The sequence below is a fragment of the Melanostigma gelatinosum genome (assembly GCF_949748355.1).
Source record: "Melanostigma gelatinosum genome assembly, chromosome: 14".
In the NCBI taxonomy this organism is placed as follows: Eukaryota; Metazoa; Chordata; class Actinopteri; order Perciformes; family Zoarcidae; genus Melanostigma; species Melanostigma gelatinosum.
The window spans coordinates 11,333,864-11,354,995 of NC_136647.1; the positions used below are offsets into that span (position 1 = coordinate 11,333,864).

Sequence of the window (21,132 nt, forward strand, 5' to 3'; positions counted from 1 at the left end):
ACATGATGTACTCTGCAGGACCGTACACGAGTTCATCAAAGAGGGGCCGAGCATCAGCACGGTGTATACACAACAATGTATATACAATTCATACTGACGCCATTACAAAGTTAATTCATAGGGTTGCTAAAATCCTGTTGAAGGATCTTTCTTTCGCCAGGAAACTGGTTACATGTTTCAAATATGAATATTTTAAAAGTTCCCTGCTGTTCCCACAAACCTGACAGCCTTGAGTCTTAAAAGTCCCCATACATAGGCCTGATCCTTAGAAGTACTGCTTGTGACTGCATTTTGTTCTTGACTCAACACCACCCACGTTTAAAATTCCAGGTGATTAGAGGGTTTCTAGTGCCTTGTTATTTCAAAGTATGAGGCACCCCCCAGCTTTTACAGCTGTCATACTTTTTATATGTACTTAAACATTCTTCTTGTGACTTAACATGAGCGAAACCATTCAGATACACGGACGTTAAATATCCACTGTGAGAAGTGAGTTTATACAGATTATACAGGATACGGGAAGTCGGATGAGAGACAGAGGGAGTGATGCGGAACAAAGGAGGGATGTAAAGATCCTTATTAAGTCAACTAATTAGAGACTGGTGAACATTTTCACCTGGAACTTGAAGCTACAATGTTTGTTTCCCACAAAATAAGTTTCCATAAAACCATGGGGTCTCTGTTCATCTGACTAATTAGTACTAAAACTCCTGCAGCCCATCTCTATCACACACCAAACTTTTGGAGTCCAACCTCAGATTTATGACATATTCATACGTTACTGGATGTGGGGTTCCTTCAGCGCAGCAGCTGCCTTGCTGTGATGAGGCCGCATGTGGAGATTCTGGGGTTTGAGCATACATGGGATGGGAAAGATTCAATACTGTCAGCTAATGAGGCAGCATGAGACTGTTGCATTTGCAACATCTTGGCATGCACACCTCAAATGACAAAAAGCATTCTCTTCTTATCATTAAAGCTATTTGAATGGACACTTTGTGATGAGCTAAGACCACATTCGTCATTAAAAAGCCAACCAATGTAGCTCAATGTTATTCAGCAACAGGAGCACACCAGAGCAGATTAATCGAAATCAATTTTACTAATTTGTAAAAGCCATATGGTGAAATAAGATCATTGTTGTTTGGCCTGTGAATGTACGAAGCTGTGAATAGTTTTGCCTGATTACCAAGTCATCAAAAAGTCCCAAAGTACAGAAGGATGAACCCCCTAAAAAGTGACTGGGGAATTGGGTTTGTTTGTAGACACACACTTCTGTCCCAACAGAATCAAGGAGCTTTAATCTGTGATGCTGTATCAAAGTGGGAATTGATTTGCCTCTGCTGTATCTCTTACTTTACAATATGCTTTTGCAGATATCCAGCAGGGTCCATGCACACATCAGCATTGTCCAAGGAGAAGCTACTTGATTTGCATCTCCGTTGCAATGGGTTGGTTTTGAATATCACACTCTTAAAAAGACCCATAACTCCAATCAATAATGTAGCCTCTGTGAATTCATTCCCACCGTAAATGCATTTAGGGCACAGAACAGAATATCTTATGCATACGCACAGTGGTGGAAGTACATTTATGTGTTATTGGTGCTCGAGTTTTGTCATTTTATGCCACTTTATAATTCTACTTCTCAGATGAAAATACACATTTATACTACTTGGATATCAATATTTTACAAACAAGACATTTGATCAGTCTACAATATAATTTATTAGTTTAAACTACTTACCAGTTTAAAGTAGTTTTAATTAGTTTCTACTCTACAACATTTAAATACAGCTTATATATTAATGCATCATGAATAATTATCCAGTAAAATATGACTCTCTGAAATCTGCACGAGTATAACTTCACTTGAAAGTAAAGTACATTTTACTGATCAGCCTGTACTTGTATTTGTGATGTATTCGTACATTGTGCACATCAGTAGATTTACTCAAGTGAAGCATCTGAATGCCTCTTCCGGCACTTCGTCCTGCATATACACACCACACAGCTGTTACTCTCATGCTTTCAACACTCACCCTCAATGAAAGGAGCCAGCCACCTGTCACTCTCCGCTCTGTCCGCACCACCGCACAGAACCTGTTGCTTCTTGAGGAAGCCCACGCATAAAAGCTCGACATGCAAAACAGTTTTTACTCCACAGAACCAACCTGCAATTACTTTTTGTCTGGGTCAGCTGAAAGTGTAATGGGTAACCCCCCACCCCCTTCACCATTGAACACTCACGAGGACACATAAATTGCCCAGATTCACATCTGGCCGTCTTTCTTCCCTTATTACAGTACGTAGGCATTCAGAGGACACACTGTGGACTCTTTCCCCCCAAACAGGCATCTCAGTGCCGCCGCTGCTCTGTAATCATCAACACAATGACCGTGTGAATTTACACAAAGTGCCATTCGAGCAAACGCTTACTGTGTGAGGAAACTGCCAGTTTGTTCCTGCGTCTCACACACTCATTTACATTACAGATGACAGGCGCACCTGAAGGCTGTTGCCTTTCAGTTAGAGGAAGGTTTTCATTATGAAATAAGAGGGGAATTGGTTAAATATATGTTGTTTCTGAATCTATTTCTTTATCAATTTCCCTGAAAATTGTGAGGATGGACAGACTTTCAATGGACCACTTTGCGCCTTGCTGGCTTTTAAAAAGCCCTCTATTCTTGCATTTATTGCATTCACCAGCTCCTGCACTTTTGGGAAACCCTGGTTGAACTTTTTACCTAAATGCAAAAGAGCCTCTATGTTGAGCTGTTGGCATTGATGACTTGTTTACAGCTCGTATGTAACACTTTTGCTGGCTGTTTGACTTTGTGACATGCCCCCGACAGAGCATATTCTCTCTATTTCATGTGATTTCACAGAGGCGATGAGGCTAATAAGGAACACGCCCGCCGCACTCCATCACACATCAGAGAACGCCGTCAGCCCTGCAGGCAATTTGTTGCGATTGTTGTCAGCTCTCTTTATGGAGAGCATTTGTTCTCGTAGTTTTCCAGCCTGTTTTTGTCACTGTGAACTGTAACTCAGAACAATGATGAAGAAGACAACAGAAGTGAAGTGAAGACTTTTCAAACCAATGAAACATTTCCGAGCATATTTTCAAGACTTCCATTTTAATTGTTTTTCTATTTTTACGTCAACCTTTTGGAGCATATAACAGATACGAATAGAAGCCCCTTAGAGAAGAACAAATGAAGTTGTTTATTTTACAGAGACCAAATTTTCCCGTGGGTAAAAAAGCAGAAATTGACTCACTACACAGTTAGTTACACAGAATATGCAATTTAGGTTGTACAAACACTTGCAGAGTGTCTTGCAGATTATTGAGTCTTAAAGGATAACAAAACAATTTCAGCAGTGTGACAAAAATAAAAGAAACACCGCCGTTCTTCCGAGTTTGAATGAGGCAGATACATCATTTAAACGTAGTCGGGATTTCCACCTAAATAATGAGGAAAAGAAATAGTGTTATTATTATTTAATAGGCTACTGCTCTCTGGTGGTGAAGAGCGGCAGCAGCATTCCAGGAATCAGCTCATGAATCAAGTGTGAAAGATTATCAAGTGTTGTTTTGACAGCTGAATGAGAACCACCGGTTCAGCATCAGAACTAAACATTTTCTTTGCTGATGCTAGTGTGTTGCACTGATTTATTTCCACTGATCACCACACGGCTGTTCAAGGTGTTGCATGGCTCAAGGGTGAGAGCGGTAATCACAATCAGAGGGTTTCCACATTGTGCATGTGAGATGACAAGAAAGATACACTGAAGAAAGGCATCAGAGACTTCATACGGAAAAAAAGTCCATGTTCACTCTGAAAGCTAAATTCAGTGAGGATTTTCACCCTGACATTTGACATTACATGCATCTGTTTGCTCTCTTTGTTTTGTCCACCTTGAAGATAAGAAATAATCCTGTGTGAAAGCTGCACTGTGAAAGAGAAGAGAGAGAGTCTTAGTGCCTCACATCTGACTTAACAGTTCATACAGCCTTTCCCTTTACTCCAACTCTTTCCTCTGTTCAAATGAGCCGTTTCTTGAGAGACAGCGAGATCCTTCTTGTGGCACTGGCACCTCTGCGTCACTCAGCGTCAGTCTGTGTCACTCAGCGTCAGTCTGTGTCACTCAGCGTCAGTCTGTGTCACTCAGCGTCAGTCTGTGGCACTCTGCGTCAGTCTGTGGCACTCTGCGTCAGTCTGTGGCACTCTGCGTCAGTCTGTGGCACTCAGCGTCAGTCTGTGGCACTCAGCGTCAGTCTGCGGCACTCAGCGTCACTCAGCGGCAGTCTGTGTCAGTTCAGCGGAAAGATTCAGCTGTGGCAGGCGAGCATAGTTCGGCAACCGTCAAGAAGCTGCGGAGCTGAGGGGGCGGAGCCACATTTCCTGAGACATTTCCTGAGAACACCCATTGTTTATGCTTATTCAGACAGAGATACATAAACAGGTAAGAACTTTAGAACAACATACTACATTTGTTAAACCATACATTTTGCAGTGCAAATCACCTGTTGAAAGATTTGCTTTTATTAAATTTGAAAAATTCACAATGAGCAAACTTAATTGATTTGTCTTGCGATCAAAGTTGGTCCATACTCCGCTCATGATGAGTCAGAGAATGGTTTGAAGTCTCCAGAATTTTATATTCTCAGTTTTAAACATGGCTGACATGCAGAGAAACAGGAAATAGGATGCTGGCATGGGGATGAGAGTCATATTGACTGATCGCCGTGGCAGTGCATGAAGCTGGGTGTGTGAGAAGAAGAGATAGAGGAATCAAGACCCACTTGCTCTGAAATGGGTTTTCCCATTGACTCCCACTGCTTTATAAATGACACGTTGAGCATGCTCCTTGGCCTCCCATTAAAAGCAGCCAACATCTAAAATGAGATCTGGTGGTTCTCCACAGACACAAAACCAGCGGCCACAGGTCAGTGAGCCAGACGAAGAAATAGGGAACCAGGGAATAGAAACAGCTCGCATCTGACAGCCCATCCAGCTCATTTTCAATTCATTTTCACACATCATCTGTCACTCAAATGCATGAAGCACATGTGTATATGCAAGGTGTGTGTGCAAACAGTGTCCCAAATGAGCAGCAACCTCAATCCCCACATGCAACACAAGCCAGGTGGAATCTAACCTCAGGGAAAAAGCCATTTGAGGCTGGGCATCAAGAATATTTAATTATATGAATGACCTAATTCTGCCCCCTTCTGTCTCTAAATTAGTATGGCAGCTGGAGGGAAACCCCACAGAGGAGCACACACACACTGTTGGACCTCTCTGATTCATGTTGTTCTATCTCTTCCTCTGCAGAACGTCTACTTATTCATCTTGGTTGAGTTTGGCTATTTAGGCATCCACTATGTTTAGATAGGCCTATGCTGCAATTTTCTCTAATTCAGCAATGAGGGGTAAACACTCCATATATCTTTGCCAAGAGGAAGATTCTTCCTTATCAAAGATCTGAGCCTCTGATATCCTTCCAGCTAAAGTGAGATAGATGATGTGGCTTTAAAGCAGCATTTCAGAACATCTCTTGGTTTTATTTTTTCTTTCTTCTTTTGGAACATCATTTTAGATGCTGTAGATGGATGTACAGCGTTTCCCCTTTTCTGTTTATTTTGAAATTGAAGGCTCTTAGTAATGCACTGAGGTATATTCTTGGTAGTATACTGCTATCAGGCCTCAACATGCAAGAATATAGTCTAGTATTTTTCAGTAACTTGACTGAAAAGTCAGAATATCTCGGGCTCTGCGGCTTCAATTTTCAACATTATTTTTAAAATCAGTCTCCTTCGAGTCACCCAACTTTAAACAAGTGCAATACTAAACGACCAAAAACTTGAAAGTGTATGGTAGAATAGCTTTAGGCAGCTCTGGCCATCTTGAGTCTTCTACATTTTGTTTTGTCAGCGGTAAAATCTAGACAGGTTCAAGTTGTTAACAACAAATTAAAATACATTCTCAGAGCCCATTTAAGCGATGTAGTATGAAGTACATATCTTATTTAATTGGTCATATCTTTCTGACATTTCAATGTTTTCCAGAAGCCCTTGCTCATCTTTCACTTCCTCACACGCTGCAGTGCAAATTCATCCAAGCACATCTATAACTCAGCTGAGTCTGTTTGTCACAGCGAACTCTAATGTGTCTGCTGATAAGATAAAAATGAACTTGCTCATGTGTTCTTCATGTTAGAGATGAAGACATATGATCCACTGCAATAGCTGAGTTTACATTCAAATGAAGTCATTTATAGGTACAATAAACTTTACAAGTTTTAAAAGCATTTGAAAGTTGCCGAACTCAACAGTTTTTCTCCTTTGAGGTAAGTGGTCTCCTAAATCTGTTGAGGCAGTCCTTGAGCTAATCTTTTATAATCCCCTCATTCTTTGTATCTCTTCTCTCTCTGCACCAACTTTCTGTACCAATGTGTTTAAAGGGCTTGTGGGAGTAAACCACTTAGAGTGTATTCTAAGGACACAACAGCCACCGGCTGAGTTTAGCTAGTTTGAGCAATATCCATGAAGCTTGGTCAAAACAGAAAGAGAGAAAAGTCTGAGCCAGTGTCATTTTCCAACAGCAGCTCATTTTGTCTCAGTGATGTGCACCCGGAGTGCAGGGTGTAGTGTAAAGCTTCACAACTACCTTCCATCTCTGTCTTGGTTTGTGGTTTCTAGCCATTCTTGTGGCTTTATGTATGGTAATGAAAGTCTGGTTGTCCACCACTTTGGTCCAGACTGAAATATCTCAACCACTATTGGATGATTTGGGCTTTCATGGTCCCCAGACGATGAATCTGACTTTTCTTGCAAAACTATGAGGTTGACATTTTTGTTTTTAGTGAAACTATTGGATGGAATTCCATGAAATTTGAAATACACTTTGGTGACCCTCTGACTTGTCATCTAACACCCCCATCAGGTCAACATTTGTTGTTTATTACCAAATATCAGCATAACTTTTGTCTTTCCCATCGCGCCGGCTGTACTTTGTGTTTAGCGCAAATTAGAAAATGTTAGGATGCTGATACGCTAAACGAATAATGGTGAAGAAGGTAAACATTACACCTGCTGAACATCAGCATGTTAGCATGCTAATGTTAGCATTTAGCTCACAGCACTGCTGACCCTGCCTGACAGAGCTACTAGCGTGGCAGTAGACTATATTCTTGCATGTTGAGGCCTGATAGCAGTATACTACCAAGAATATACCTCAGTGCATTACTAAGAGCCTTCAATTTCAAAATAAACAGAAAAGGGGAAACGATGTACATCCGTCTACAGCATCTAAAATGATGTTCCAAAAGAAGAAAGAAAAAATAAAACCAAGAGATGTTCTAAAATGCTGCTTTAAAGCCACATCATCTATCTCACTTTAGCTGGAAGGATATCAGAGGCTCAGATCTTTGATAAGGAAGAATCTTCCTCTTGGCGAAGATATATGGAGTGTTTACCCCTCATTGCTGAATTAGAGAAAATTGCAGCATAGGCCTATCTAAACATGGTGGATGCCTAAATAGCCAAACTCAACCAAGATGAATAAGTAGGCGTTCTGCAGAGGAAGAGATAGAACAACATGAATCAGAGAGGTCCAACAGTGTGTGTGTGCTCCTCTGTGGGGTTTCCCTCCAGCTGCCATACTAATTTAGAGACAGAAGGGGGCAGAATTAGGTCATTCATATAATTAAATATTCTTGATTCCCAGCCTCAAATGGCTTTTTCCCTGAGGTTAGATTCCACCTGGCTTGTGTTGCATGTGGTGATTGAGGTTCCTGCTCATTTGGGACACTGTTTGCACACACACCTTGCATATACACATGTGCTTCATGCATTTGAGTGACAGATGATGTGTGAGAATGAATTGAAAATGAGCTGGATGGGCTGTCAGATGCGAACTGTTTCTATTCCCTGGTTCCCTATTTCTTCGTCTGGCTCACTGCCTGGTTTTGTGTCTGTGGAGGACCACCAGATCTCATTTTAGATGTTGGCTGCTTTTAATGGGAGGCCAAGGAGCATGCTCAACGTGTCATTTATAAAGCAGTGGGAGTCAATGGGAAAACCCATTTCAGAGCAAGTGGGTCTTGATTCCTCTATCTCTTCTTCTCACACACGCAGCTTCATGCACTGCCACGGCGATCAGTCAATATGACTCTCATCCCCATGCCAGCATCATATTTCCTGTTTCTCTGCATGTCAGCCATGTTTAAAACTGAGAATATAAAATTCTGGAGACTTCAAACCATTCTCTGACTCATCATGAGCGGAGTATGGACCAACTTTGATCGCGAGACAAATCAATTAATGCGACAAGTTTGCTCATTGTGAATTTTTCAAATTTAATAAAAGCAAATCTTTCAACAGGTGATTTGCACTGCAAAATGTATGGTTTAACAAATGTAGTATGTTGTTCTAAAGTTCTTACCTGTTTATGCATCTATGTCTGAATAAGCATAGGTGCAGGAAGAAGAGGGGGACATATTTGCTGCAATTTAAGGAGAAACTGGTGTCTGATTATGGAGATAAATTCAAAAGGGTGGAGGACAGACCTGCCCACGCTCAGTTCAACGCAACCCAATTTACCAGCTACTAAACATCTCTTTTCCTCTGTATATCATCCCAAATGTTGAATCAGCCCACAGCTACACACATCCCCTCCTCCCTTTCTGTTTGCATTGCCTCATTTCAACTAAAGGACTCCCACAGTTGTTGGCAGAGACTCTCAGCCTGACCGTGATGTGGCATCCGCCTGCAGGATCTGTTCAATCATAATCTTTCCCGGGAGCCACGATGGACTTGCAGACGCCTGGAATGGTTCTGCTGCTGATGCGGTGGCGGATCAAAAGAAATTCTTCTCTTGTGTGAGTCCCAGTCAGGACTTCATCTGAGCCGTTCATCCTGAACTTGGCTCAACCTGAAATGAGGTTATGAAGCATCTTTCTACCTCGTTGCTTGTAAAGATTAAAAATTCAGCACCCATTAGGTTTAAGTGTGAAAATTTTATTTCATGCCTAAAAGAGTGCAGAATCAGAGCAGATTTTTCCCCTTTTAATTCATCAATGTTATCTTTTATTCGTGTGCTTAGCGAGCACATAACAAATGTCAAATATGTATGCTAGCCTGAAAGCAACCATCTTTGATGAAAAAAAAGAAAATATTTTAAAGTTTTAATTCAACCAGGAACACATAGTGCTTATACATATTTGAAATATTTTGCAATCAACTGCAACAATTGCAATGTTTTAAGGCCAATACTGCAGCACAGTGGATTACATCTGCTGCATCCAGGGCACAGTTTGGTCTTTTCCCATTTCAGGAGTAAATCTCTGGTGAATGTACCCTGCAGGGACTTTGATTAAAATAAATGAGAAAATCCATTTGTGATGGCACTCCAGCCCCCTCCCCCACCCCATCTGAGTCAGCATCTTAATGGATGGTGAGACACACCGGTGTGCTTTCTCTTGTGCATTACAGCATGCACGCTCCATTATTCTCTGTAGCCTATTTTTTCTTTACCAAGTATGCATTTTTGTTTTTCCGAGGTGGAGAAAGGGAACCAATTCAGAAACAAATGACTCGGACCTTCTCCGATAAAGCTGATTAATGCGAAGAGGACAATAAGCCACGTTCCCTCATTAATCAGTCAGAGAAACAATGAAGCACATTTCAGAACAAACTACTGGTCGACCAATTAGTCATGATTTAGTTTGGGATGATAATCATTATGAGACCTAATATGAAGGTAGTTTTTCTATTTACTGATTTTTCAAATTGGAAGCACATCCTGCTATAAAAAAAGACACAGGACCAACATTTGCAATTAAACAGTGAATTTATTTCCAGATGTTTGTGGTGGTGTGGGATGAACAGCTATTGATAGCCATTGTGACACATTCTGGGGCCTCCACATTTAAATCAAAGCTTTTTGGATGCCGGCCTTATTTTCTCACCACCTGCTGCTCAGCTCCTAATTAAGCTAGCAGTGCATATTAAATAGTTCTGCTGTTCTCCCCATTATGTAGTATTTTTAGATGTATTGTGCAATGAGGCCCAAGTACATGGAAATACAGAGACAAGGCATTTTGGAGAGTACAAACCGATGTTAAAGTGTAACCTGACAGAGGGCAGCAAAGATCCACATGTCTGCACCGTTTGACAGATGAGCACGTCCTTACGTTAGCAAAAAATGTTCCTTGAGTTATGGAAGGAGCTGACAAAAATGTCACATATGTGAACAGACAATTTACCAACTGCCACTTAATATAACGACAATGGTCCTTAAAAGCATGTTGTACATATATTTGAACCTCCCATATTACCATATTCACAATGCTGATGAAGACAAAAGTAAACATTGCAATATAGGCATGTGTTGTTGTTGTTAGTTGTACTGATTTATTGTAATTTACAAAGATACAAAAGCGAGAACTGTTGAATCGGTTTGTTAATCTTAGCTAAATCATTTCCATGATCCATCCGCTGTGTTTGTGGATATTAATGACTCAGTGCCTCTGGAAACTCAAGATGTCATACCAATCTTCTGATGCAACTACGCTTACCAACAACAAATCAACTGAATGAAGAAGCAAGGGAGCATGCGAGGTTGTGTGCATTTCATCATCAAGTTTAAATATACATATTCTTTTGTGAGTCACTGTCAGTTGTGGGCCAGAAGATGAATATGACACACGCTGAGGCGTTTCCTGGGTCTCAAGTGTTCTATGATTCTGCCGGGTGAGTCATTACGTCGTCAACGTGGAAAAGCAGCATCAGTCTCCTCGTCCTCCCACTCGGTCTCTGGGAATGATGCGAAGCTCTGAGCCATGTTTAAGAAACACGTTTCCTGCAACACAGGACAAAGCACCACGTAAAAATCACAGTTAATAATCTGCGTTCTTTAAAAAGGGCTTTTACTGTCGGGTAACATTTGGATTAAACGTAACGGTTTCACGACATGCTCAGAGGTGTCGAAACTGAAGGATATATATATATATATATATAAATAAATAAGTCATTCCTGTTATGTCACAGGAAATGTATGTTCTTGGCCTCATAAAGACGGGTTAAGAAAAAGAGATTGTAAAATGACACAAGATCAGTTTCCACCGTGTGCTCAATCCGTTGCAGAGTGGCTGCAGTGGGTGAATAGGGCAACCTGACAGAGGTGTCTGAGCCGAGGCTATTCTCGGCAGCACACAGCTTGAATGCTGTGAATGCCCACCACTCTTTCCTTTCTTAGCAGAAAAGCCCCAATGCTGCCTTCGGTCAAAGCGGGCATTAACTTCTCCTGCTCTATGCAGAAAACCCAGTCATCCATTACCCGGCAACACAGTCAGTATGAACCTCAGGGAAACACTGAGGAGGCTGACGCGGAGGAAAAGTGATTCACCGGGCCTGGCAATAATGTGGGAATCTAAAGCCAAGTGAATTCTGACTAAACAGCTGGGTGCATCTGGTTCGCCTCCGGGAAGAGGTCATTTTTAAATTGAATTTAACATTAAATACTGCATCTATATTTATGTTTCAGAAAACACAATCAGGCCGGCTCCAACACAGACATGTCAGGATAATTAGGGCTATTTCAGTGACTCAAGCTTAGTTAGCACCAATATAAATGTGGCTGGATGTTTAGGCGTGCTCAATGGTGATGTAACCTTGCATTATGGTGCAATCTTACATCACCCTTGGGTTTGGGACAGATTGGGTGAAGTTACTCTACTAATAAATATTTTTTATTATTCCTTCCCCTGCTCTTCTAAAAACATCAACAAGGCGGTTTTTTTGCCTTTTTTCCCCTGAATATTTCTTCTGTATTTATCATAGATTTCTCTCCTTTACAATCTGAGTCATTGACCACTGTTAGACATCTCTGACCGGCCGTTTACATAAGAACAGTTAAATTACACCCTTCAACTATGATTTAAATAACCCAGATTATATTAGCTGGGACTGCTTGATCGCAGGTAGATTTGTTACATTAGTCTAAGTAAGGTTTTTCATATTCAGCCTTACTTTTCTCTGCCTTCTCTGTGCAACCACCCACAAATTAATCTGTCATTACCAAAGTGCATTATGAAACGTGTTTCATTCAAGTTCCACTTTGAAGAAAGCACATTGACAAGTGACAAAGAGCTTAAAAAAAGCCCCAAGGTTGTTTATGTATCCATGTACCTTAATATGTTAGAATGAAATGAAAAGCCCTAGAGCGGCTTTTGTCGAGGTACATAAAACATAAACTCACCTGCTGTCTGGGCAGGGTTGATTCCTATTCCATCTACAAGGCAACCATGAGAGAAAAAACAACCCAATGTAAACTCAAAATATTGTCAAGCAAATGACATCAGCACACGAATGAAATTTACATTGTCCTCATTTTATCCATAATGACAACAATATAAATGTGTGCCTCAGCAGCAGGAAATTACATCTGGGTGACAACAGAGCAGCCATTCATTCTGCACTGATAAAAACGAAAATTCATATTTGACATGGCAGACATATCTCAGACATTTGAACACAAATCTCATCAAATCTTATTTGGCAACAGTCGTTATTCCCACAGCACCCTAAACACGTCATCTTTCTACGAGAAAGTACATCAGGCAGACTTTCTCAAGTTCCTCACACCGCCCGTACAGAGCAGAGGTAAACAAAAACATAATCAGATTTGATGCGGCGCCGCATGGTTTAATTGGGAAACAATGAATGAGCCAACAATTTGCCTTTTAACCTCCACAAAGACCATTTACTGTTATTCATTCTGGTGATTACTCGAACTGTGGTTACAAGTGTGAATCCAGCGAATTCTTTCTGTATTTATTACTGGCTCGGGTTGATTTGGACACGCATCTGTTGGATAGTTGTAACAATAAAACCTTTTCCCTCCAAGATCAAACTGCCTCAGTACATCATGTTGTAAGTGAAGCTAACTCGTCTCTCATGTGTCAATCATAGGTCAGTGTGTGTGTTAGTGTGGGTCTCGGGGCTGAGATCCTGCAGTTCCTGCTGGTAGATGAACACAGGTCCACACAGGTCATAGATCACTAAATGTCTCTTAAACAGAAGGAATAGCAGAAACAGGGCTCTGCTCGTACTCTGGAGGATTGATGGCAAACATTGCTGCGCGCTCTGGGAATTTAAAGTGAATAAAACACCGTAATTTTCTCCTTTGAAACACCAGGACGGGGACTCAAAGTACATCGATACATTTGCCGTAAATTCCACACGGTGCTCGTGTAATGTTACGGATGAATCCTCCTATCCTCTCTGTGAGACTGCATTTTATTTGGATTTGGCAGGTAACACGTGTTTCAGACTGTTGTTTCTGTGAATATTAAGAGTTATTTTCAGCTTTAATACTGTACAAACATGCAAAAGGGAAGCTCATTATAATATATTATTCCACGGGCTTGTTCAATACTCGACTCTAATTGGTCGATTAACGCATTCTCCGACCATTTATTAGTATTTAATAACAAGTCGCTGCTAAGAATAACCGACTATGACGAAGTTCTGAATCAGTACACAGCAAGCGGACTATTTTCTTTTTAACCTAAGTAATATAATCAATTTTAAATCAATATTTTGTGTAAAATTATAGATTTTGAGTAAGTAGGCATGTCAGCGGGATAATGAACACTGCTGTTAAAAGATTTATTTTGTATAAAATCCTCACAGCTTGGAGTTGAAGTTTTGAAACTCAGCTGAGTTTTCAAACATATCTGTAAGGAATGAGAAGAGTCCCCAATAACTGTCAAGCTGGTAAACACGTCCCTTTTGCTGAAGAGACAAAGAAAAAGACAAATTGAAACTCAACTCACCATTTGTTATGATCGCACTGGTTGCTGATGGCACTTTGAACTGTAAAAGAGAAAATCCCCATTAGTGGAATCCACAACATTGACATTTAAGAGACTTCAGCAGCACTAAAGTATTTTTATTGAATAAACAGAGACATGTTGCAACCAAATTCTGCTTGGCCTGAAGACTCGGCGTGAATAAATCATCAAGAAGAAAAAGCTTTTTTGCACCGAGTCAGCGCACTGAGATACACACGGCTTCGTTGGGTGACAACTTCAGAATTGGAGCCGTTAAGATGTCTTCAAAAACAAACTTGGTGGAACAAGCAGAAAGAAAACGCTGTGTATAGTGCGTTTGGTTTTCAGTCTTTTGCCAAATTTTATGCTTGACAGACACACAAATTCAGGCCTGCACATACAGCACACACACACACACGCACACACACACACTCATACAAACAGTTAGGAAAGCGCCTCGGGGGAAAGGTAGCCACGCTTGAATTTCTGGAAGAAAATCAGTCAGCATGGTCACAATTCATGTCCTACTTCAGTGTTGGACAGAGGACGGTGTGGGCTGCTGAGATTTGCAGTGAGGAGAGAGCAGTCTGTCACCGGGGAGATAAGGTCAGAGAAATGCTGCTCACCAAATATGAAGCACACTCAGGAATATGCATTTTCATGCAGCATAAAACTGGAGGATAAAATATGGTTTGAATCACCGGCTGTTGGGTAATTATTAAATGCGATAATTTACATTTCATGTCTCTGTAGAAACACATGATCACTGAAGGCAAAGCTGAAAATACACCCTTGTTAATTACAGGTGTAATAGAAGCAAATGAACAACTGATGTACACACAGTGTAGAAGCAGCACATGAGCAGCAGCTCCAGTGCTCCGTCAGTATGCCGTCAGCCACAGCACTGCTGTGCTGAGTGTGTGAAATTGAAGAAGGGTCAACTTTGTTTGCCATATAGAAAATAAAGCCTGCTCGATACCAGCTTTTAAGGCCAATACTAATAACCCAAAAACTAAAAGAAAAACAACCAGAGAATCGTTTATCTGCTGATATTAGTTTCTCACATTATAATAGACAAACATTCTTAATCCATATACTGGATGTGCATGTAAATAACATGAGTTTGTAGAATATATTAATAAATCCTCCTGTGTATGCATAAGAGGAGAACATACTTCTATATTTAGAGGTTGCTCACTTGTACATATTTTTCCTTCTTTTTTTTTAACCTCTTATGCAGTTTTATTTTTCCTTCCTTTTCCTTCTAAGATTTCACCTTTTAAGTTGATGCCGAGTCTTGTTGTGATTGTATGTTAGTGTTTTCTTATCTGCAAATAAACATAAGCATATATATACCACATCTCCCTATAAATCTATTGGACACTAAGGCTAAATGAAAGTTGTGCAGTCCCACATGAAAAGAATATCATAGACGACCGTTAGTTTACATACTGGATCCAGTTCACGTATCACTTCCTGTTGAGGACTAGACATATTAATAGAATAGCACAAACTTACCTCCTCAGCTGCAAACTTCAAAACTGCTGTGAATGGTGTGCTGTCGGGGACACTTAGTCTGTAAAAAAACAAACAACGCATTAAACAGGATTTTAAAAACACCCTAAAACCCAGCCTTTACCTTACCCCCCATTGTGTTACTTTTTAATTTATAAAACACGAGTACCACAGGATTAAATATCATCTCTTAAACGTTTGACCTGCGCTTCCATTGACAAGTGCTTGGACTGCTTTAGTGCTGTGGAACAAGTCACCTACACCATTTATTTTGACCTCCATGGAGAGGAGGAGAACAAAAGCAACACTTCCTAACAGGGCTCAATTTAGTGTGACATTAACTTCTGTCAGTCATTTTTGTCAGAGGATACAAAACCATTTAAGGTATAAATAGTTACAATACAAAACAGAAATCAGACATATATTCTGAGATGTTGGGTAAAAAAGAAAACGAAAAACTTGCAAGCTTAGAGATGCAGTTGCCAACTAAGGAAGTCCAGAAGAAGCTGAGGTTGTGGGGAGCAAAATTTATTGACATATTCAGTACAGCAGCAAGTAGCCGAGAGACGAGCAAACTGTAAGCAGACTTCACCATTATGATGCAGCGTGAAAGACCACCATGGTGCCTTTACTGAGAGGGAGGGCTAATGTGTTTGAATGTGACTGGAGATTATAAAAATAAGCTGCATGGATTGAAGGTGTGTTAAAGTTCAGTCCTCTGCCTTATTTATCGTCATTATTATCACACTTTTCATGCTGAGACTTGAATTTGAACAGCTGCAGCGAGACCTTGTCTGACCTCATTAGAGAACAGACTTCCTGTCAACACTAGAATATTCAGCATGGCCTCTGTATTTTTGCTAGAACTTATTTGAAAGTACTCAAGCTAGAAAATTCAACGTGGAGGTCTGTTGGGAAATTAGACAATGCATTATGTGGCATAGGGGACAAAAAAAGACGCTTCAGTCGGCATTTTGAGGCCAACTTCCATCTCTCCTGCAACAACGTGGCTCATCCAGCATCATATGCAAAAAAACAAGAACTTAAAAACCTATTGCTAACATTTAGCATCATATAATTTGCTAAATAAATCATCAGAAGAGTGTTTTTGTGCTTTAGAACAGAAAATGTGGAAAGAAAATCAGACCTTTCTAAAGTAGTATAGCAGCTACAGAGCTGTACACGTCATTTAATACTAATTCCTCCCGAATCTCTCTCACACACACACACACACACACACACACACACACACACACACAGTGCAAGTCATCAATATAACTGCAAAAAAATCGACATTTGGAATTCCCACAGTGATTATCCACACAATGGAAAGTAAAAGATCAAATTATAGACGGATGAGTGCAAAGCATCGTGTGAGCATGTGGCACTTCTCATTGGATAGGAGCTCCATGTCCTAGGATCATATACACACTGTTCTAATTTGCAGGAAATTAAAGTAATTTACTTAATCTGGAGTGACGGGAAAAGAGAGTAATTGTATTTTAAAGCAACTGCAAAAGACACATCCGACCAAAAAAATGTTGTTGACAAGTGCAGAGTTTGAGTTTAAAAAGGCATTCATCAAATAAATCTACTGAATGGGAAAGGTTTTTTCTGTGTGCCACTTAAATCTGATTTTAAGACACAAATTCGGTGACGTCACACATTGGAAGCATTACACACGTGTGATGTGGAAACCTGAAGCCTCCAGTACACACATGCACTGAGAGTTGACTATACAGTGAGCTCAGAGACATTTTGTGTCCAAATGTTTGAAATAAATAATATTTTTCGCAGGATTTGTCAATGACTCCTGTCTGTCATCTCACAGGACACAGAATAATGAGCTCAGTGACACTGTGTTTTTATATTAATGAAGACCACTGCAAGACCAGATGTTTAACGCTGCTTGTCCATTTCATTCAAAATATAACACAAAAATGCTATAATGCTAGCCATAATAACTTCACTACATACAACATGTGTAAAACCGAGGTTAACGGAGCTGTTGGAGTATACATTTGTATTCAGTATCAGCATGTGAATCACAGTTGTACACGAACATATGTTGTCTCTATGACCACGTTCTCTGCAGCCAGAGTTAAACACACCAGCAAAGGTGTCCACCACGGCACGAAATACCGATATCTGCTGCAGCGGTGAGATTAAATGTTAAATTAAAAGCTAAAGACTGAAAAGCAACCGACTGTACCCTTAAAGCTGTACTCACACTTTGTATGGAAGCCGGGGGTCCGACGTCAGAGTGATTTTAAACGTTACTTTGGACCTAATGCAGAGGACAGACACACGGTATTAGCACCGTCATGTTGGCTAACGAACATGAAATGTATTCAGAGAAAATTACACACAAAAAAGGGCAGAAACTCACATATTTTGGGCGAGGCGACTCCGTTTTCAATCTGTTTGTTTATACACACCCGGAAGTCGGAAGGACCCTTACACACACGTCATCCATTTAGTTATATTTTTTGACACATATTTGAGTATGTTTAGTCTTTTCAAAAGTATCGCAGTATTTTTTCAATACGGTGACATTCGTTCTAGATTCTGGAATGATTATAAAAAACATGTATGGTATTATTCGTCGTATTTACTGTCAGGCATTTATATGAAACTACTAACGTTTCACCGTAATTGACAACAGAAGGCGCACTGACATTTTCTTGGGCGCGTTAATGTTAATGAAGAGTGGCTTCTCCAGCAATGTGTTGAATGGAAGAAGAGCTTTAATTAATGCGTTTCAACCGCCTCACAAGCACGCCGGGTAAGTGCTCTCATAATAGGGCAGGCTTGTATCGGGAGAAACAAATATTTTGGAGCAAACGGATTTAAGGCAGCAACATTTATGAGACATAACAACTTCAAGTGCGACAGCGTCAAACCATTCAAATGTTCCCAAAAGGTAATTTGAATAGTAATGTTTGCCCTCTCTCCCAGTTTATGCTTGGGGAGGTATAAGGGGAGTCGTATGGAGCTATTAAGTCAGATGTTTACATATTGAATGGACAAATTTACATCGTTTTCATAAGTTATTTATTAATCTTAGCCCTACTTATATTTTGATACATGACTTCTATAACAATTTATATATTTCCTTGTATCTTTTTATTATTATATACTTGTGAACCCTGCCTACATGCAGCTCATTGTCCCTAAGATAATGCTGGTTTCTGTACTGTTTGACTCTGATGAAGACGCGGTTGGCATTAGTCCTCTAATAAAGAGTGTTAACTTAAATCAACACTGGTTAGTGTGCGCAACAAGGCAAATATGCATATCCAGAACCAAGTATTTGAACCCGGTTGATGCTGAAGTAAACACAGGGAGTTTGCCAAATTATGCTATTATGCCTGGATTGTTGGGCCACAGTGGCAGCATTTCAGCATCCAAGCGGTGTCATTTCTAGAGGCTCCACATTCATCAAAGTGCGAAAATCCTGAGTATCACTCAGTAGCCACGTCAAGCTGTTCACTGCTCTCATCAATCCAAACAAAAAGCATGAACCAGACATGTTCAGTTATATTTTGGCTTGGAAGGATTTGACATTTGAATAGTGATGGATGAGCATGTGAAGTTCACAAGAAAGTCTAGGACTAGTGCAGACTGTACAGATATCTCTGAAGTCGGATTGTGCTGGTCTAATCAGAATGCAAGTTTGCACTTTAGTCTGATCAATTAGGCGATCTGTGTGACCTCCACTTATCTACTCAGACCCATATTGAATGAGTATTTAAAAAACATATGTATGTGATATTTTCCATTTATTGTTGAACTATTTGTTTTAATAAAGTGGATGAGGATGACGGTCTGGACAAGAGACTGAATGTTCATCAGAAACAGAAAACCTCAACTGTCTGTGAAGAACAAAACCTGCCACAGGATCGACTGAGAGCAGGTCAACGGTCATCAAAATCAGTGGACGGCCAGAGAAGGCTCAAGAAAGCCATTTTGACTGAAGTCCCACACTTCAGTCAAAGTCATGATGACAACGAAGCCGGCTCCGTTCACTGAAGAATACTTTGAAATGTGCTTGAAACCTCCGAAAGCTAGTAAGTGGGGTATTTTAGCTCGATTGTTATTCTACAATTTGACATGTAAGCTACGAAAAATATGACAAATTGTGCATGCTCATTACGAGCCCATGTTTCAGAGATAAGAGGGAGACAGAGACACTGGCAAAGAGAATGGGAGCAGATGTATGATGATGACTCAGAGTTATAGTGCAGACACTCAGGCGCACACCTCTGGGATTTCAGTGGTGGGTCTTCCCCGGGAAGAAGTACAAATGCAGAGGAAGACAGGGGGCTGAAAACAGAACAAAGGTAGACTGCTTTTGCAGAGCGTGTGAAAAAAAGAATGTGAAATCTGAAGCATGTACGCTAATGAGAAAATACATCTTGTAGAATCTTGTTTGCAAGTACATTATTTTTATAGATAGCCTTTAGGTTTCGACAGTAAATATATCAAATGCAGACAAGCGTTTGAGCATTTTCTTTTATTTCAAGTTTTACAGTTGCCATTAAAATAGCGACTTAATTCAGCATATTCAGGACACAGTAGAATATATGAAGGAGTCAAATTGAAGTTTCCTGCCTGATCTTACTCTCCTTGTTCATCGAGAGAATTACATAATCAGGTTCCATACAGACATTGATTTTCAGACTCTCTTAATCCGTCATTGTGGTAAAAAAAACATTTGCTTTGAAGCAGAAAGGCTGGACAAAGATATGACAGTTGTCCATCATCCTCTTGAAGGAGCCCCGAGAGTGCGTTCAAAATGCAAAATGTAATGATTGCACTCAGTGCATTGAGCAGCCTCTATTGAAATAGCATATTAGCATAGCAAAAGCAGGGTAGAGAGAGAAGAATGGCAATTACCTGCAGCAATATAACAGTAATCAATGCTAATACTGCTGCTTATGCATGCAAGCATGTGCACTCTCACACACAAAAAGACAGATGTGCACTATGAAAGAGGTGTAAAGCACATGCATAGTACATGTGCTTGTAAACATCCACTGATGGTGAACCATCTGTATTATTTCTCTCTCGATCAAAAGGAATATTGACATAAGATTAGATACGATAATCCTTTATTAGTCCCACAGCGTCGAATAATAATCAAATACTTTCACCCTCAGGGAAGGCGTACAGACATCATGGTGACCCAGGAAGAAAAAACAAAGCATCATTGGTAAGTAGTGCACAGTGTAAATGAAATTGACAGCCACTGTTTGAGGTGTCTGACTTACAAACGCATATCATTCTCGATTTATATGTAGGACATTCTGTTGCTACAAATACTCTGCAACACCCCCTCAGGAATCCTTTTTAGTTTCAAGTTGTTGGAGTTTTGTTTGCCACTTTTGATTCAGCGGTTTTATGTTTTTGTGTTTCTACTGGCCAAACAAAATCAGCCGGCATGGCTCATGTAGACAGCTTTTCAATCGGTTTAGTTGACCTGAGAGATCTGTCAATACTCAAGATACAATGTAGATATGTGAAAAGCTTAGACCAGGGGTGCCCAATACGTCGATCGCGATCGACCGGTCGATCGCGGAGGTAGTGCGAGTAGATCGCATACCATTCAAAATTTAAAGCCCAGGCTTAGTTTATTAGCATTAACCAAATGCTAAAAAGCTGTCACTGTCATTGCTTCTTTCCCCTGGCTTGCCTAATGGCTCGTAGCTTTTACAATCCATACTGGATTACCCACAATCACTCTGTGTTGTCGGACTATTGGGACAAACT

At 40.4% G+C, this 21,132-nt stretch overlaps 1 protein-coding gene across 1 annotated transcript; it reads right to left on the minus strand.

Annotated features, from left to right (window-relative positions):
- Positions 1–9,864: 9,864 nt before the first annotated feature.
- ufm1 (ubiquitin-fold modifier 1) lies at positions 9,865–17,812 on the minus strand. The gene is made up of 6 exons (XM_079283070.1): positions 17,750–17,812; positions 17,591–17,647; positions 15,364–15,421; positions 13,849–13,888; positions 12,270–12,302; positions 9,865–10,871 (listed from the first exon to the last, which is right to left on the minus strand). Coding segments are annotated over exons 1-6 (264 nt in total). The 5' UTR covers positions 17,752–17,812; the 3' UTR covers positions 9,865–10,797.
- Between the last annotated feature and the right edge of the window lie 3,320 nt (positions 17,813–21,132).